Below are 20,979 nucleotides of genomic sequence, written 5' to 3' on the forward strand. Positions count from 1 at the left end.
GCTCTTTGAGTTTATAGTTTAGTTTAGCGACAACTTCCACTCGAGTATCTAGTGTGTGCTAGAAATGCTGCTATGCTCTTTTCATTCAGATAAGGGATTGTTTGGATTAGAAAGCCATTCCAACAAACTCAACCTCAGAGGAGAATTTATTGGAAAGATATAGGAAATTCTGTTTGAAAGTGTAGCCTTGTTATCTCCAAGACCTCATGTGAAATGGAAAACAGTCAGACGGCTACTCCATTTTTATTCCTCTGGGACTAAGTTTTTTTTTCCTTCCTTCCCTCCCTCCCTCTTCCTGTTTTTCTCTCCCTCTATCTTCTTTCCCTCTCTCTTTCTCTTTTCCTTTCTTTCTACCTCTTTTCCCAATGATTCTATTTGCATATCTGCTCCATTCTATCAGGAAGAGACTATCTGCCTCCCCATGGCCTCCCTTTCAGAGTCTGGTATACTGTTGCATTGCTATGCTTTTGTTATTTTCATTGGCTCTAAGTTCATGACCATGTTGGTCAATTTCTGTAGTTTATTTAACTTAGATCATCCAGTGTTTCAATGTGCTAGTTTCTCAGAGAGAGCATCTGATTGGTTCAACTTCACATATACCAGGTGACTTATGAACCAAATGTCTATGGCTGCGAGGACAATATTATGCTTAGGTCTACCTCTTCAGCAAGATCTGTGGATGGGGCCCCATTTTCTGAAGACAGGAGGCACTTACTGGCACATTTAGAATAATATCTTTCCTTTAACTCTTTCAATACCATCACAAGGTCAATATTTTCTCCATTTAGTAAATGAGGAAACTGAAATTCAGAGAGCTTAAATAACTCGTCCCGGATTATACATATAGTAAGTGTTAGTGCTTATATATTTACACGGTGAGATAATTCATATAGAGGGCTGACCAATACACAAACAATGATATTGATAACATAAACAGGTAATACGCATTTGGTTCCAAACGTGGATTGATACTGACGCTACATGGTTAGTCGGGAGGGAACTGGAACCCTTTACTATTTAACTTTAAAATTATCAGAGATGTTCTTAAGAGAAAATAAATAGTCACTGAGAAATGGGTAAATATTAATGCAAGGACAATAGTTAATATTTTCTACTGGAGACTCCTTTCTTCAGGGTTGGGTTAATTTGCAGAAGAAGAACGTTGCTTACTGTATCTCCAAATAAGCCATACAGTATTTTAATTTATGCTTTTGACTCATAAAGTGAACAATAAACATTGAAAAAAGCCAGTGCTAGGATTGAGAGGCTTGTGTGGTAGCCTATATAAGGAAGTATATGTTGTGCATTGCACAAAGTCACCACATTGAAGGAGGAACCATTCACAGCAAGGACATTGTAGAGTTTTATATTTATGGTTTTTATATTAACTATTCTGGCAGATAGGGAAAGAAACTGTTTCTAACAAAACCAGTGTATTGTGGCGGTTTTCCAGTGGACAGAGGTTATTGTGGTTGATCTCATTATCTAAGGAAAAGGAAGCTAAGTGGTTAATGTATTCATTTCTAGGTAATACTAGCAATCAGCTAGTCTGATTTTAAACTGATCCAATTTCTTATCCTTAGTAAGTTGGTTGAATTTTAAATTTTAATATTATTTAAGTACATGGCATACAGTTACGGAAGAAGGATATACAATTTCACTTGATTTCCATTGGAACACACCTGCATTTTGAAGAGTGACAATAAAATGTTAATAGTGGTTATATCTCAGGATAATATTTGATTTAATATATATTTTTTCTGTTCATTCAAATATTTATCTCTATATGTAGGTTTTGATTTATAATCAGAAAAAAATAGCGTTTACTTTTAAAACATTCTACCATGATATAAAATTTGGAACAAATTACAATTGGAATGTACTTTATTTTTACTTTATATATGAGTTACCCATAAAACCGCAGCCACCTAGGTAGCAACTTTGGGTCATTTTTTAAATTTCGTCTTTCACCAAGTAAGGAACAGGCTTATCAATTATCAATGGCTAACATCCCAGGACACACACTCACACTCTCTCTCTCTCTCTCTCTCTCTCCCCCCATCTGTTCCTTCTGTTCTCATTTATGCTCTCTCCCTCTCCCCTGTCCCTCTGAACACTGCCCAGGCTTTCATCAGTTTGAATCGTCAGTTCCTCAACTTAGTGTCCTGATAAAAATCCATTACTTTCTATCAGGCTGGCTGAAGTTTTCACTGATGTACCAGACTCCAGTTTTATATTATTCCAGGTGCTTCTCAATTCCCAGTCCCTTGAACTCTGATTCTACTTCCCCTCCAATTTCTATCCTCGGTGATCACCCCTTCCCTAGAATCACAATTGACCCTCCGACATACATTCCTCTCTCTTACAGGTTCAGATACAACTTCTTCTCACTAAGTTTATATTTTTGATGAGGCTTAGTGTATTCTTTCTTCCAAAGTACTTGCATTTACAGACAACAAAGACCTCTGTAGACAGGTAAGGATAGTACTATTTTTATCATAGAAACCATCCTTTGAGATCCTTAAAATCCCACTAGCTCTACTTCATTAAATACAAAAGCCCATGTAAGTGCCTAGTGCTATGAAATAAGCATCCATAGTTCCCAGGAGAAAACAGAGCTGACTTTCCTCTTTCTAAATGTTTATTTCTACTTGTTGAGCATTTTGGCTTTCAGATTCAGGGATTGTTAGAAGTGAAATAGACCATACAACTTCTCCTTTGCCCTTGCAACTAACTCAGGAGAAGATTTTAAAATGGATTTAGCATAAAAGTAGTGAATTACACAGCCAACTCACCAAATGTGAAAGTAATGTTATATTTCTCAGATTCAATCAGTGTAAAAAAAATAATGTCCTTTTGAATTTATGCATTTCCTTCCCACCCAGGATGTTAAGGCACTTCACAGATTATTAAACAGCCCTTCTGACTCACCTGAACACACAGGATCAATTTAAGAGCTTAATCAGATAGGGATAGATTAACATCATTAATATCAAAATATCAGACTCTTTAAAAAAATATACCACCAAAAAGATTCACCTAGAACACCAAATGCTATCTTCTGTTATCTGCAGAACAACTCTAAATATACAGCTCATCCAAATGTACTTTTCAAATGTACTCATACAAGTGTTTCTTAATAGCTTGACTTTGTGATCCCTGTGCTACCGTATTCCCCAAACGAGGGATTTGGACTCAGTTAAAATATTCTAGTAATCTAATACGCTTTTCAGCTATAAGCCATATACATGAAACTATGAAATGAGTGCATGGAAAAATAGCTTAAATCAGCCAAATAATTTTTTAAAACTGAACTTTTCATGTTTAGTGTATACAGCCAGAAACCTTGCCATTCTTCATGCATTACTTTCGTCTCCTTCATCCTATCAGTGACTGTTGTGAACTGTGCTTCTCTCTTATCCGTTCCCTGCTCCCCATCCTCACTTCTGCTTCCTTAGTTCAGCTGCTTGTCATTTCTAGCTCAGGCTATTGTCACAGCCTTCTAACTGGTTAGTCTTCCTGTCTCTGTTCTCCACTCTTCCTATCTCCCTTTCACACCACTGCTGCAAGGGTCTTTCAAAATTACAAATCTGATCATCTTATTTTGTACTCAGATCTGTATAACAGGTTCCCATTGCCTCTGACATCAATGGCATGGGAGGGTCTCCGTTATTTAAAGCCAGTTTGCCCTTCTCCCCTTGTTGGAGTTTGTGTCTTGCCCCTCCCTGTCACACCCTGCAGTCCAGCCTATAGAACCACTTGTGCTTGGTCCCTGGCATTCTGCTATTTCACACCCATCTCTTGGTTCACAGTGCTTCCTCTATTGACCTTTTTTCTCTTTTTCTCTCCTTGAAGAATATCTCTTCGTCTTTGAAAATTTCAGTTAAGGATCACTTCTTTCATAAAATTTGTTCTCGATCCCATATGTGGAATTAAAGAATCTCTTTGTGTCTGTTCTTCTCACAAGTGCTTGGGCAGGTCTATTCTCCCTCCTTATCAGAGTCTCCTGATAGCATTAAACAATCTCTTTTGTGAATGCTCTTCTGCTACAGTGCTTGGGATATGCCTGTTCTCCAGCGATCAGGTTATAAATTCCTCATGAGCAGGGGCTGTAGCTTCCTCATGTTTATATCTCCAGGTCTTTGCCTAATGCCTAAAAGACATTTAGAATATATTCTTTCAATACATTTTAAATATTTTATTCTCCAGATATCCTAGCATTTCGAATATTGTATGTGCTCAAAGTCAGTTTTGTTACTGGAATTATATTTTCAGTGTCTTTCAAGTTTTCTGCCCGTGTTAATTTCATTCAAACTGACAATCAAAGGATATATATTCTCTAAGCTTTTAAAACAGGTGGATTGTGGCATTCCTACAAATATTTAATTTGGGAGAGAAATATGGATCAAGATAATAAAAATTTGATGACAGGCCCATTTTACAGATCATAAAAGTAACTTAAAGGATTGTTTCCTACTCTTATACTCATCAAATCACCTGAAACACTTTTGAAAAACTACAGATTCCTGAGTCTCATTCAGAATCTTCTTTGTAGGACTATGAAGTCTGTATTTAAAACAAAAAATTTCCCATAATGTTCTCCAAGTGATTCTGATCCAGTTAGTCCACAAAATAGCATTACGAAATCAGTGATTTAAGGAGCTAAGGTGATTTTGATACACAGCCAAGATCAGAAATCACATCTTCCAAAGATAAATTGCAAATAATTTAACAATAACTAAAACTTCAAGTTATTATCTTTAACATCTTTTACCAGGCATATAGCTAAAAAACTACAAAGCCAGAATTTGAAACCAGGAGTTGCTCTTTACAAATCCCATCCTTTTTATTCTTTATTTTGCTGCCCCTCAAAATATAATGCTACCAGAGGTTAGCATTATAAGTAGCATGGTTAACCAACATTAGGAAATACTTCCAAAAAGATTTTGATAAAAATTTAAAATGTGCAGTTACTTAAGAAGTGTATATTCTTGTTGCTTGACAATCAAACCTCAATTAATCTAAGAATTATTTTAAGAATGAAAGTTCTCTGGTCTCATGATTAACATGTAATTTTTAAGAGAAAATAGACACATCACAGCAGAAGTACTCTTGTACTTCTGGGATTAAGCCAATTAAACCATTTCAGCATCGTCAATAAAAGGATAAACCCCTTTTGGTATTCCTCCTCTCATTTTAAAGGCCATGTACCAGGCATAGAGCACACTATAACCAAAAGGAAGGAAAAAAAAAAAAAAGAAAGCCCTGAATACACTTGGCTATTGTGTATTCACGCTGGTTCTGGACTCTTCCACATTATTGATCCACTTCCATCTCTAAAGTCCAGAGAATACATTCCTATGTTTCCTTCATGGGCCTGATCCCCCAAAGACCTCAAAATGTACCTGACTTTCCTCAACACCCGATTTCCACTGGTAATTACAATGCAAATAGGTTATTATGGAATAGGGTGGTTCAAAGTGTTAGACCACACATCTTAACCTCGAAAGGAAGCAATGCAAAATGACCCATTTAATAAGAAGTTTAGCTTCTTTTTTCTAAAATGTATTTGTTTAGTTTTTTCATATGTATGTCCACGATTTCTAGAAATTCAAAAAGGAAGATTCCTGGAAAAGTGCAGACTCTTTTTGACTCTGCAAAATTCTGTTTGGAGCTCCTTTTTACAAGGAAGGTTAGATTGTGAGCCTCTGACTCAGAGACAAAGAGCATTAAAACACGTGTACAACTCCTTAATTTGCCCCTTCACAACAACCCTCTGCCTTTGCCATTTTTTCCCACAACTGATTTCTGCATTGCACCCCAAAACAAAGCATTAAGAGGGAGATGACTTCTCAGCTCAGGATGAATTCTAAAGTCCTCACCATAGCCTACCAGGCCCTGAAAAGGTGTTTCCCTCTGAGATCTCTCTGACTCATCTCTTACTACCTTTACTGCCTCCACCCCTGTCCCTCTACCTTCCTTGTCCTTCATGAAGCACAACAAGCCCATGGAAGGCTCAGGCATTTGCACTTACAATTTCTGTTTCCCCCGACACTGAGCTGCATCCCTGCTGGGTTCCCTCACTCCATGCAGCTCTCTGCTCAAATGCCACTTTCTTGGAGAGGCTTCCCTGATCACCCTCTAAATAGCATGCTGTGCCACCACTACTCTCTACCCCTCAGGCTACTTCATCTTTCCTCTTAGTACTTTGCATCTCCTGGCCAATTACATATTTCTTTGCCATCTGTCTCTGAGCACTGGAGTTTAAATTCCATGAAAGCAGAGACTGTTTGGTTCACTGTTATTTGGTTCCCTGAATAGTACCTGACTCATTAGAAATTCCTAATAAATATTTTTAACCCAATATATATGACCACAGAATATCAGCTTACTGAATGCACTAGTGAATAATTTTTAAAAGCATAGGTTCCTCAATATGGTATTTTATATACTTTTTAAATTTTATTTTATTTATAAATGTTTTACACACACACATATATTGCATATATATGTATATATAAAATGATGTATATTTATGTAGTATATACATATACTACATGTATATAATGTAGCAACCAGAACAATTGACCCTGAATCCCCTTATTCTCTCCTCCCCCAAGTACATATCCATTCTAACACATACACACACACACACACACACACACACAACTTGCTGTGTCAATGTGATTGCTGTAATACACCATCCAGTTGGTTATATTTGAATGGTGGTTTCTTCCTACACTTTGTGGGTCAGTTAACATGTCACTCTGCATGGACTGATTTTGTAACTCATCATCATGAAGATGCCAATGGGCATTTGGGCCTTGGGTGATGCAGGCTCTTCACTACCTCAGGCAGCTTTCCAAGAGCAATATATCCAGGGGTGGCACAACATCTTTTGTGATTCATAACATTCCTCTGAAGGTTATTAGGTTATTGTAATCCCTTGGGGCATCAGCTGCAGATATCACCATCGCAGGCTTACAGACAGGTCTGTGTGCTAAGTATTAAGACAAAATCTGAAGTGGTTATGTGAGAAGGCACAGCATAGGTGGTACAAGAGAGCCATGATACCAAATCCCAACTTTGCTACTTGCTTAGAAGTATTATCTCGGGTTAGGTGCTTAACATTCTAAACCGTAGTTTCCTGTTCTGTAAAATGGGAATCATAATACCTATTTGATAATATTGTTGTAAGGACACATATAAATAATAGTATCTATAAAACACTGTTTGGCACCAAATACTCTAAATGGCAGTTATTTAAATAAAATTTTCTCTCAGTCCCCATGAGGGCACTTAATTCAGTGCCTGAGGCATAGGAGGTACTCAAGTACTATTTGCTGATTGATAAGACTGTCTTCCAATACTCTCTGGAGACCCTTCTCTAATCATCTTAGTTGATAAATGGGGCATGGAAAAGAACAAAGTCAGGATAACTTTGGTGCTCATGAATTCAAGCTAATCGGGTCTTAAAATTTGGAAATGATTACTTGAGTGTACAGTTAAAAAAAAAAAAAACAAACTGCACCAGGGATAGAATGAGACTATTGTACTCAATATAATCTTTTTGTCTCAAGATAACACTTTAAATCTTAGGAAGAGTTGGATTGAATCATGGTCAAGATGAATAATCATAATAGTTCTACTGAAAGAACAGTCAGGGAAGGTGAACAACTTTTCAAGTGTCCAGACACCTTTTTGATTTTGCATGCCAATAGGCAGGGTTATTGGAATTTATAATCTAAAGAATAATTTGTTGAATTGTGGGGTTATGTAGTCATATTTACATACACACACACATCGCCCTTCTGTCCAAAGTAAATATACATTTCCAACTATATTTACTTGGAATATTGTGAAATATGTTTTCTTTCCTTGAGTCTGTATGGGTGGTACACAGAGTACGGTGGGGCAAGGAGAAGGTGGCAGAATATAAAAAATGTTATAAAAATCTATTGTGCATGTGACTTACAGATTCAACAGGTCTGACTAGTGAATCTTGTTTTAAATAACCACCAAACCAGCTTTGTTCTTTAGGAATGCAACTTTGCCCACTGTCTTTGTCAGAGTTTGGAAAATTCTTTATCAATAGTAAAGAAGACATACTTCCACTTAACCTTCCAGTGTAGTGAAAAGCACATATAATTTGATTATTAAATCCCAGGTCAGCCATTAACTAGTTGAATGTCTTTGGGGTTTTTTTAAGTCTCATTTCTTTGATTTATAAAGTGGAAATAAAGATAGCTAGCAGAAAAGATGTTATTGCAGAAATCAAGTGTGTCTGTATATATACACATATTTACAACACATTTTTATTACATGCATTTTGTGTGTATGTGTATATATAAAGCGCTGTAGAGTAAGATTTAAAACTTGCTTCTGCTTAATTAAAAATGTAGCCACTATGTAGAATATACTTTAGATGTTTCTTGAATAGTGTAAATAACAGGCTTTTCTAAAAGAAAATAATAACATTAACTATTTGTTTTCTTTTATTACAGGCTTATGAAAAAATTGCTTACCTTCTCACTAATTTAGGTAAGTCGATTTTTCTTCACTCTTTAGTAACATGGACATATTATTCTGCACTTGCTTTACACACTTTAGCATTTTTTTATATGTTTTTTTATATCAACTTTAGTTATATAATTGTCAAAAAAAGTGAAAGAAGGGGTGTAGGAAGTTGGACTACATCACATAACTATAGAGAGGCAATGTGTATAGTTACAAAATCTTACTAGAAATTAGCAAGCCTAGTTCTCCCTACTTGGAATTGCTTTTTTCCACTACCTTTTCAGTTCTTCATGATTTTCACCCTCAATATTTATTTTTATCAAAGTGTCATATTACATGTACACAATTTAAAAGGCAAAAGATTATTAAGAGATTTATAATAAACACCAGTCCTTTGCCACATTACCCATTTTTATTTTCCATATCCCTGAGGGACGGCTTTTTAGCATTTTATCAATTAATTTCTTCTGTTACTTTCTACCCTGTTTCTAAACTGCATGCCATTCTTGGGTTTTCCAGCTTTGGGAAGTGATTGCCTTCCCATCATAAAGACAAGAACTTAAGTCTTTATTCCCTGCAGTGTTCTGTCCCCGCACACTTTCCCATCCATCGCCGGCTAAAAACAGACTTAATTCCCCTCCTTCCAAACTAGTTGTACCAGCAGTTTTAGCCAAATGAATAATTAGTGTTCAAATCATTGTGTCTAGAGAACTATGTTCACATCTAAGGCATGGTGTGTACTGTGATCCTTCCTTTCTTACACAACCTTTATATTTTCATGAAGCTAATAACCACTTTTTTTTGCTTAATTGTCTACACATACTTTCCTTAATTTATCCCAAACTTCCTGCCATAACTGTAAATTCTCTCTAAATACATTCAAAAACATCAAGTATTGTATTCATTTTATTTTCTTCTTAGGGTTATCCTCCCTGAACCACTGTCTGCTCCAATCTCAATAGGTTACCCTCTGGGCTTGTGCTCAGCTGCATCTACACTTCCCTTCACCAGCACTGTGGGAATTCCTTTCACCTTTTTTTTCTCGGCTGGACATTACTTTTTGGATCCTATGTTTCTTCTGTCTTAACTTAATTCCTTATTTTGCTACCTGGAAAGTAAATTTCTCAAAACCTTACATGTCAGAATATGTTTTTTTTTCTATCCTTGAACTTAATTTTTGGTCCCCCAGTTCGGGGTACAAAATTTTTATTGCAGATTTGTTTGAGCAGTGATCTTTTATTGAGAACTCACCAGAGCCAAGGCACTGGGCTAAGCTAAACACTTCTCCTTCATTATTTTGTTTTACTGTCATCACAACTCTATGACAGTATGATCCCTAGTTTATGGATAAGAAAACCAAGATAATTAAGTTAAATAAGTAGAATTTAAACTCAGAAGTGACAGACTCCATTGACTATGGTGGAGGAACTGTATGACTCTATTATGATATATCACTTTCGTTATGAAGGAACAGTGTGTAGAGGGAAGAACTAGTTCCTAGTTCATCCTCTGGATGACATGATTACTTGGAAATTACATGACTATGAGCAAGTTTTCCCCTCTCTCCATTCCATTCTTCCTCCTTCTCCTCTTTCCTCTGTTCCTCCTCCTTTTTTTTTTTTTTTTTTGAGTCAGTTTATTCACTGGTAAAATGAGAATGATAATACTTCCTGTTTCACCATTGTAGGTTGGCCGCCTGACACATGACAAGTGCTCCATAAATGGGAATGATCTTTTTCATCGTTTCCATTGTTCTTTAAACCCACTGAGCTACAATTTCTTCAGTTGGGTAACAAAGCACTTGAACTAGATTGTCTCAGAGGTTTCTTCCAGCTCTGATTCCTTACATTTATTAACTTTTAAAGAACTTTATACCTAAGATAGAAGCAAATCTAAGCAAGTGATTTGGGGACCACAATTGATAGTAGGAAACAGAACAGTTATCTGTGCTAAGTTCCAGGTGTATTCACTTCATATTTGATTTTTCCATCTGTAACTCATACCATAATGCCTGTGGATTCATAACTGTTGATTAATAATGAATGAATTGTATTGATTTAAATTAATAAAATATTGATATTTTATTTAAAGTAATATAATATCATTGCATGTGTATACCTATAAATATATACATATAATATATATGACATTATATTCTGTATAACTTTTGGCTTGCAAATTTATGCTTCAAATTAGAAATTAGGTTTAACTTTCTGGAGGAGGCCAAACACTGTTTTATTTAAAATATTTTTTAAACTTTGTTTCTTGATTTCTTTTTTTTTTTTTTTGCGGTACGCGGGCCTCTCACTGTTGTGGCCTCTCCCGTTGCAGAGCACAGGCTCCGGATGCGCAGGCTCAGCGGCCATGGCTCACGGGCCTAGCCGCTCTGCGGCATGTGGGATCTTCCCGGACCGGGGCACGAACCCGTGTCCCCTGCATCGGCAGGCGGACTCTCAACCACTGTGCCACCAGGGAAGCCCCTTGATTTCTTTTTTTGTCCAAATATTTTATTTTCAAAAACCACACACACAAAAAAAATCAAAGCTTCAATTCTATCACATTAAGGTTTTTTTAGAGAGGAAATATATAACATTTGATTCCAAGAGATAATTTTTTCAGCCTAATTTTATAGTTGTTGAGAATTAGATCAGAATGGTTGTCAGTTGTTCCAAGTAATAAAGTAACTATAATAATGAACTGTGATTTATCTGTAATATTAATTATCTATAAAAATAAACCTAGATTCCAAGAAACAAATTAGGACAACTGGTAAAAATAGTTTTTATTTTGTCAGAGGTCAATTCAGCAATAGGAGCATCTATATCAAGAAAATAGTAACAATAAAATCATATGTCACCATATTAACTTTAGGCAAAAAAGAGTTTAATATCTATTTGAGAGAGACAGAGAAACACTTCATCCTGATAAACAATCTACCAGGTCATTATAATCGTCATGATTTCTATACACCTTTTCATAAACCTTCAAAACATAGAAAGCAAAAAATGATAGAAATACAAAAATAAATTGATAAATCCACACTCAAAATATAAGCCAGGATGTAGAGTATTTGAATATCATAACTAGCAAGCTTCTTTTAAAATATATATAAACTGTATGCTCAACAGAAATATTATTTTCAGACACTTGATACATTGACAAAACTTATCCATGTAATTTGGCCACAATGAAATTGCAACTTTTTTGCCCCCAAACAGAAATCACACAGGACACATTTGTGGATCACGATGCAATAAAATTAGAAATGGAGAACCAAAAGCAATCTTACTCACAGGATTTTTAAAAAAAATCCACATTCTCATTTCTAGATAAGTTTCATGCTTAATTTACAAACTATTTATAAGGAAACAACAATGAAAACACAACCTATCAAAACCCATGGGGAAATGTCAGCCTATCCTGACTGCTCTCACTGGTGCCCACCAACCAGTCACTCTTTTCGATGCCCCACAGACCCCCTCCTATTTCCGGCACCTACCTGCTTTGGACTTGGAGTTCCCCAAGACCTGTTGCGTTTTTATTCTGTGCTTTGCTCATGCATGTATTTTAGTCTCTCTTTTCCTTAAGTCAGAGCCCATCTAGTTTCTACCTTTCTTGAATTTTTCAATTATATTAAAATATATATATATTAGTTGTGCATATATATTTTCTATCACTTACTTGGGTACTGAGTGGGAGCAGAGGCTTCAGTACATGCTGCCATCTTCATCCAATCTCTCTCATCACTGTATTTTGTTGTGTTTTGTTTTGTTTTGTTTGAAAAGTTAGAACCCTAAGGTGTGAGTTGACAGAGTTCTTAAAATTATCTTATCTAAATTCCTCATTTCACAGATTATAAAACTGATTACAGAGAAATGTGAAGAGACCTGCCTGAGATTACCAGCAAATTAGGTGTAAGGTTGAGATAAAAACTGGGCTCTTGTGACTGATGTGGCCCTCTTTTCTCTTTACTATTCCACTTCAGTCTGCATACAAAATATTCCTTTTTCAAAGAACCCTGTGGACAATTTAGGTCCCTATATTAAGTGTAGCCAGTTTGGGTGAAAGACTGATCTAATATTTATGGTTACCTCTAAATGAAAGGAGCAGAGAGAATCCTGAAAATCTTTATATCTTAGTAACAAGCATCATACTTCTGTAGCTGTGGGAAATGTCTAAAGATTATCTCATTGGATCCTTTCAGCAACTCTATGGAACAGATATTATCATTCCTATTTTTACAGATGCAGACACTAGAACTCAGAGACATTGAGTGGTGCATAGAACTAGTAAATGACTGAACCAGATTTTGAACATGGGACTTCTGATTCTGTATCCATATTTCTTGCCATTTACCTCATCTATGTAAACACACCCTATGTTCCTTTTAGAATATCCTCGAACAGAATCTGAATGGGAAAACAGCTTTGCTTTGAAGATGTTCCTCTTCCAGTTCGTCAATTTAAACAGTTCTATCTTCTATATTGCTTTCTTTCTGGGGAGGTAAGTCAACTCCATAGGCATTATCTTTGCAGAATGACAGAGATTGTCAACAGTTCCACTGCAGGTTTGTTGACAGGGGTGGCAAATTCTTGTCCTCTGCTTTGGAAAACTGTCCCAATCAATCTTCACCTGCTTTTTCAAGTCAAAAGACTCCTCTGCACAGTGCTTCTAGCTGCCACTCCCAGTTAAAGTTGGCATAAAAAAGTAAAATCATATAACCGTATTACTTTTCTGTATACCTGAAGCTAACACAACATTGTAAATCAACTATACTTCCATTTTTAAAAAATAAATAAAACATATGCCATCCTTGGGTTGAATTATGACTCTCCAGTCATAAGTAATGGTTTTGTTAAATAAGAAAATAATTTTTATGTAACCCCAGCTTACAGTTCCTTAGTGGGGAAACATACCTCTCATGGTAATGTTTTTATTTTCCTTAAATTTGCTGCAAAATATGAAAAAGAAGCATATTAAGCTACTGGTTCTGGTCTGCCATATGCTTAACACGCTGACAAGTGCCATGGAAACATGCTGAAGCTAGAAACATTTTAAACTCAATCATTCAGCACATTGTATTAATATTCGTTAACTAGGTCAAGAAGACATTAAAACTCCACAGGTAAAAGTAGAAAATTTCATTCGGTTGGTTTGTCTGTACTTTCTCAACTCATTGATATTGACTTCACACGTCATTTTCCCTTTTTAAGTTGGGTCCTTTGATGTGTAAGCATGGCCTAAGTCAACTGTTTGGGTACAAGTTGCTCCAGAGAACACTTAAGTCTCTACCCACACATGCACTTGTTGTAATGCATTAGTAAATGTTCTTCAGTCAACCCACATAAACGCTAATGAATTAAAATGGCTTTTTACAGATTTGTAGGCCATCCAGGAAAGTACAATAAACTTTTCAACCGGTGGAGACTGGAGGAAGTAAGTAATCTTGTAAGGGTGGGTGTGGGGATAGGCATGGATATGGACCAGTGACTATGGGAGGAAGAGGGGGTGGGAAGGGAGAGAAAGGGGAGGTAGAACAGGGAATTTCAGGCATGCTGAAGACACATTTTCAATAAAGGAGACTTCCTATGGTTTCAGAAATGGAACTAAGTCTTTCCAAAAAAGAGGGTGATCCTGACCTCAGCTCTTTTTTTTTTTTTTTGTAAAGCAATAATTTGCTCATTTAATTATTTATTTTTATTTATTTGATTGTGCCGAGTCTTAGTTGTGGCTCGTGGCTCCTTCGTTGCAGCATGTGGGCTCCTTAGTTGTGGCATGAGAACTCTTAGTTGCGGCATGCATGTGGGATCTAGTGCCCTGAGCAGGAATCAAACCCACGTCCCCTGCATTGGGAGCCCAAACTCTTACCACTGCACCACCAGGGAAGTCCCTCAGCTCTTTTTAATATTCCATCAAAGCTATTTTTTCCATTCATAAAGCCCAGAAATTTAGCTCCAGAACTGTTTTTCTTTGGGGGAATTATTATTGTCTATTGTACTGGTTTCCAAACTTTTAAACATGCTATGTTTCCTTTTAAGCAGGGAAAATTTAGTCCAAAAGAAATCTTACTTCAAATACTAATTTATAAATATATAGGTATATCTTCAAAGTCTCATATTTCTTTATTGATTTATTATATGTATGTCATGGAAACAAAATGTCTAGGAATAATATCTCTCTATCACAGTGTAAGAATATTTTATATTTTCACTGAGACTGACAAATTGTCCTCCCAAATGCTATGCTCTACCTATAGAGTATGAATCTACTTTTCAGACTTCTGCCAAGAGAAACATTTTAAGTTTTACCAATAATCCAAAAGATATCTTCTTTTGATTTCAGTTCCTTTAATTACAAGTGAGATGGAGAATATTTTTCATATTTCTGTTGACATTTTATACTTCTGTGTGTGTATTATTCCTATTTATTTTCATTAAGCTGTTTTTCTGTTTTAATAATTTATAAACAAATAAAATTAGGCTCTGATCTTTCATATTTGCTGCAGATATGTTTCCCATTTTCTTGTATATAGTTTAGTTTAGTTTTGATATTTTTTTACAAAACTATATAGCATTTTCTAATCAAAATATTACTGTTGTTAATGGTTTGGGGAATTTGTATCATGACAAAAAAAATGTATTCTCCATTCAGGAAATTTTAAAAATTCACATTTAAAAAAAAAAAATTATTTATTTATTTATTTATTTTTGGCTGTGTTGTGTCTTCATTGCTGCGTGCGGGCTTTTTCTAGTTGTGGCGAGCGGTGGCTACTCTTCGTCGCAGTACACAGGCTTCTTATTACGGTGGCTTCTCTTGTTGTGGAGTCTGGGCTTTAGGTGTACGGGCTTCAGTAGTTGTGGCACTTGGGCTCAGTAGTTGTGGCTCACAGGTTCTAGAGCACAGGGTCAGTAGTTGTGGCACATGGGCTTAGTTGCTCCACGCATGTGGGATCGTCCTGGCCCAGGGCTCAAACCCATGTTCCCTGCATTGGCAGGTGGATTCTTAACCACTGTGCCACCAGGGAAGCCGAAAATTAACATGTATTTTTAGCTGATGTTATTTTTTTTAATACTGATATCTTTGGCCCACTGGAAGTTTATTTTGGTGTAAAGAGTAATCAAGATCCCCCCATGCCTAATTGGCAGCCACACATTTAATAAATAAATGTAATAAATACATGTTTTCATTCGGCAAAATGAGACTGTAAGATTTTTTATATTCTACATCTTGAAATTTCTGGACTCTTTTCAGTCTCATTGTTAGACTGTTTATTCCTTGTGTAGTTCAAAATTGTTTTAATTATTCTAATGTAAAATCCAATTTAATTTGTGGCAGCATTAGTAGGAGGTCATAATTTAGAGAGAGGCTAAGAAAAGATTACCTGAGAAATAGGAGATATTTCTAGTCTCTATCTAAAAAGTCCCCAAAACTCAGGGCCTCTCTCATTAAGGTTGTCTCCCCAAAGTCTTCTAAAAGTTATTGGAATACATGGAGAAAGCCTAAAAATCCCAAAGAACGTATGCTTTATATCACAGAAAACTGGGCTCAAATGTTAATGCTGATTATTCATTCTTTGTCCTTAATTTAATCTCTCTGAATATCTGTCTTCTCATCTGTAAACTGGCAATAGTAACACTTAGGTTGCAAAGCTGTTAATAAATAAGAGATAATTTGCATAAGACAGCACAGTCCCTGGACTGTGGTAGGAACTCTATAAATTGTAACTGATATTTATCTATGCTCTGTCTCTACAGCCACCTGGGTATTATTCTATTGGACAGAGATCAACTAAGGCCTTTCATAGTCCCAGGCCTCCTGAAAATCCCCAAATCAGACTTGCTTCTTTCGTAGCCCAGAAGTATGACTATATCTGCTAAAAGGTTTTCAGCTACCCAAATGCGGGGGGAAAAGCAAGGCTTACTTTTTCCAGGAATGTTCAGTGGCGTTAGCAAGGGTAGTGTGGGGAACAGTATAGTCACGCGTAGGTAGATCTGCCTATTGATGCCATTTTAGTGGCTGCTAGCACCAATAATTTTATTTAATTGGGTACTCTTAATTGGGAAATTATTGGAATTCATGATTCTTCTTTGAAAGTACCAGGGGAATAATTATAATACTAATGTCAGGAAGAATACTTCATAACCATCCTAGATATTCTCCACAATACATATGCCATAGATAGTAGCCATATTTTCCAACAAAGGCTTATTTATTTTGACAAAAACTCAGTGAAATAAAAATATGGGTTTGTGATAGGCTCTAGAAATCCTGGAAGTGTAGATAAGAAAAGTATACATGATGGAAGATAAGAATTGATCCTCTGAATTCAATCATACAGCAAGCATTTATTGACACATATTCTATCCTAGGTCTCTGCTGGGTAATATGTGGTGTACAGATGAAGAAGTCTCTTTCCTTCCTTTGATGATTTAATAGTCTTGAAGAAAAGAACATAACCACGATCTGTAACAAATATTTTGTCTTTGGAATCTGACAGTCTACATTCTAATTTTGCCGTACCTGAACACATGATCTTAATATCTCTACGTCTCGATTTTTTTTATGTGCAAATTGTGATAAGAATAGCCACCTCAGTAATATTGGCCATAGGTGGATTAAATTGGATCATGCATGTAAAATCCCTGGCATAAATAATAGTAGCCATTATAAAGAAAGGAAAAAAGTACCACAATTTTATTTAGAACATTTACGAACTGGCTATACTGGAATTCCCTCATACTACACCATATAATATCTCATATATGTAAATCTGTGTAAAATGTTAATAATAGCTAATATTTAATGAGTGTTTACTATATGCCAGCACATTCCAGCAATTGGTTCTAAGTGTTCTACATATATTAATGCATTTAATCCTCACAAGTCTGTTATTACACTCATGTTACTGGTGAGAAAACAGAATCTTAGAGAAGATATATAATTTGCCTAAAATTATTGAAACATACCTATAAATTGATGAAGTAATCAATTTGATATCAGTTTGATTCCGGCAGTCTAGAGTTCATGTTCTGGTCACTGTGCTTTCCAGCCACCATTGGGATAGCATATTGCCACAGTGGAGAATCTAATAAAAATTGGTTTTGGTACAAGATCGCTGAATGATTGCTGGCTCCTACACGTAAATTGGATTTAGAGTAAACATACTAAAGTGGATCAAGTGAAGGGAATAGGGTATTGCAGTCTGATACTTCTGTCTGCCACTTAGCTTCATTATCTACAAAACAGAGACATTAACACCCATGTCACCAGACTCTCATGAGGAGCAAATGAGAAAAATATGTGAAGGCACCCAGCGTTGGGTTGTCCATGGTCGTATAATTTTGAATGGTGCAATGGGAATGAAAGCCTGGGTCTCCTGCACATTCATCCATGCCCTTTACTCATTCTAAGTATAGACTTTATCCTAAATGAGTTTTAGAGTAATGAAGGACTGGAGTTAGCTCAAAGGAATCATTATGTGAAGAGGCAGATCCGCTGAAACTGTTAGATCTCTTTCTCTACCCTGTAAATCAAACTACAAAGTCATCAAGGCTTAAATTCAACAAAATTATAAATGGTCTGTCATCCAGTCTTCCCACTTTGGCCTACCACGGTGGAGAGTGATCCAATCACACGGTTCTATGATAGTCTTCTTTTTAACTTCCCGCGTAATAACAGGTTTTGCTAAAGCAACCCTTCAAGGCAATGAACACATTTGGTAAATAGAATTCATCCTTAGCATTATGTAAAAGAGCAGTGGATGAGGGTACAGGAGACCTAAGCTTTCATTCCCACATTACCAGTTAGCATTGCATGATCTTGGACAAGTTAATTTGCCTCTGTGAGTCTCTCTACAAAAATGAAGAGTTTCAGCTTGCAGCTGTGATCTGTGATCTGACTCTGTAGCTTAGTAATTATTCTGCCTCAGACATTCTACCAAACCCACTTATGGTATATATGTAGCAGAGTTCAGGGGGTCCTAAATTCAGAAGGAGTGTGCTTGGATAGGAGACTTGAAACTTCTCCACACAATAAAAATTATCACTGGCAAACCCTCTCTCTGGCTCAGATTAGGGAGTTTTAAGTTACTGGGCTGGAAACAGAAAAGCAGGCTCTTTGTGTCCTAAGTATTTGTTCCCTTTGAAGTCCCACTGGTACTGATTTGATAGAAATAGAAACTGTAGATCAAAGCTATAGAGACCGGGCTTCCCTGGTGGCGCAGTGGTTGAGAGTCCGCCTGCCGATGCAGGGGACACGGGTTCGTGCCCCGGTCCGGGAAGATCCCACATGCCGCGGAGCGGCTGGGCCTGTGAGCCATGGCTGCTGAGCCTGCGCGTCCGGAGCCTGTGCTTCACAATGGGAGAGGCCACAACAGTGAGAGGCCCACGTACCGCAAAAAAAAAAAAAAAAAAAAAAAAAAAAAAAAAAAAAAGCTATAGAGACCATCATCCTTACAAGCAGGACATGAACCCATTTCCAAAGAAAAAGACCCACGCTTTCCTACCGAAATATCTTATATAGTGCAAAGTTTTCAAGCAAAACACATTTATTGCAATTTTCATTGGATTCACACTTTTGTTCGTGTGGGTTTCTAATGCTGTTACTGATCATCTGGAAAAGCAGAGGAGCACAGAGAAGGCAACATTGGGATCATACTGACAACCTATTTTGTGGCATACTTTTATCACTTAAAATACATTATAATATATGTAGATACTCCCTCTCCAGGAGATACGGGAAAATGAGTAACTTTGCAGAAGAAACACTTGGCAAATATTATATTAACCAAGTGATGAAAGTTAATATCACTGGTGATGTCATGGGGATACCATGTGGCCCTGATGGGATGTGATGGAAATGGCACTTTACCTCTGTGCCCTGCCTCCATTCTTAAAGCACATAACCCCAGTCTAAATATGTGAAAACATCAGACAAACCCAGACTGGGGGATTTTCCACAGGGTGCTTGTCCAGCAGTACTCAGAATTGTTAAGGATATGAAAATCTGAGAAACTGTCTAGACCAGAGGTGACTGGGGGGAACATGACAAATAAGTGCTATGGGGTCTCCCACATTGCGTCCTGGAGCTGGTGAAATCTAAGTCAAGTCTGGAATTTGGTTAATAGCAATGTACTAGTATTGACTTCTTAACTTATACCTGACAATATACCTCGGTAATGTAAGGGGCAATGGAGGGAATTGGGGGAGGGGTGCATGGGCACTCTCTGTACTATCTTTGTAAATTTTCTGCAAATTTAAAATCAGTCTGAGACAAAAAGCTGATTTTAAAAAATATAAACATTTTGTCATAGACTTAAATATTTTGCTATCACCTGATTGTTAATAGGTATGTAGTATTCCAGAGCATTCATTAAATGTGATCATGCCTAGCACAGAGCTTGGCAGTACTAAGTGCTCATTAAAAGTTAGATCTTTTGGTTATTGCTGTTATAATTTTGATCAATATTCCAATGTATATTACTGAAAACTTCCCTATGAGGTATCCTCATATGCGCTATTTCTTCCCTGTTTTTATTCTCCTTACGCATTGATATAAGGTGCCCTGGCTTTAGAATTTGCTGTACAATTTGAATGTGGGGGTGTTTAAGGCAACCTAGAAGAGCAAGATCATTAATGCTCTTGTTATTCTGTTTCAGTGTCATCCTAGTGGCTGTTTGATAGACCTTTGCCTCCAGATGGGAGTTATCATGTTTTTGAAGCAAATATGGAACAATTTCATGGAACTGGGATACCCGTGAGTACTTAATTTTTTTTTAACATCTTTATTGGAGTATAATTGCTTTACAATGGTGTGTTAGTTTCTGCTTTATAACAAAGTGAATCAGCTATACATATACATATGTCCCCATATCTCTTCCCTCTTACATCTCCCTCCCTCCCACCCTCCCTATCCCACCCCTCCAGGTGGTCACAAAGCACCGAGCTGATCTCCCTGTGCTATGTGGCTGCTTCCCACTAGCTATCTATTTTACATTTGGTAGTGTATATATGTCCATGCCACTCTCTCACTTCGTCCCAGCTTACCCTTCCGCCTCCCTGTGTCCTCAAGTCCATTCTCTATTGGGTCTACGTCTTTATTCCCGTCTTGTCCCTAGGTTCTTCATGACCATTTTTTTGTTTTGTATTTTAGATTCCATATATATGTGTTAGCATACGGTATTTGTTTTTCTCTTTCTGACTTACTTCACTCTGTATGACAGACTCTAGGCCCATCCACCTCACTACAAATAACTCAATTTCGTTTCTTTTTATGACTGAGTAATATTCCATTGTATATATGTGCCACATCTTCTTTATCCATTCATCTGTCGATGGATACTTAGGTTGCTTCCATGTCCTGGTTATTGTAAATAGAGCTGCAATGAACATGGTGGTACATGACTCTTTTTGAATTATGGTTTTCTTAGGATATATGCCCAGTAGTGGGATTGCTGGGTCGTAT

General features: G+C 36.7%; 1 protein-coding gene across 1 annotated transcript in view; it reads left to right on the plus strand.

The window, feature by feature from the left end:
• The window catches only part of ANO3 (anoctamin 3), a 440,374-nt gene that overhangs the window by 403,377 nt on the left and 16,018 nt on the right, over positions 1 to 20,979 (plus strand). The window contains 4 exon segments of the mRNA XM_032640382.1: positions 8,505 to 8,541; positions 12,909 to 13,020; positions 13,896 to 13,953; positions 20,174 to 20,271. Of these exon segments, the coding sequence (XP_032496273.1) occupies positions 8,505 to 8,541; positions 12,909 to 13,020; positions 13,896 to 13,953; positions 20,174 to 20,271 (305 nt within the window).

The sequence above is a fragment of the Phocoena sinus genome, chromosome 8, assembly GCF_008692025.1.
Source record: "Phocoena sinus isolate mPhoSin1 chromosome 8, mPhoSin1.pri, whole genome shotgun sequence".
Lineage (NCBI taxonomy): Eukaryota > Metazoa > Chordata > Mammalia > Artiodactyla > Phocoenidae > Phocoena > Phocoena sinus.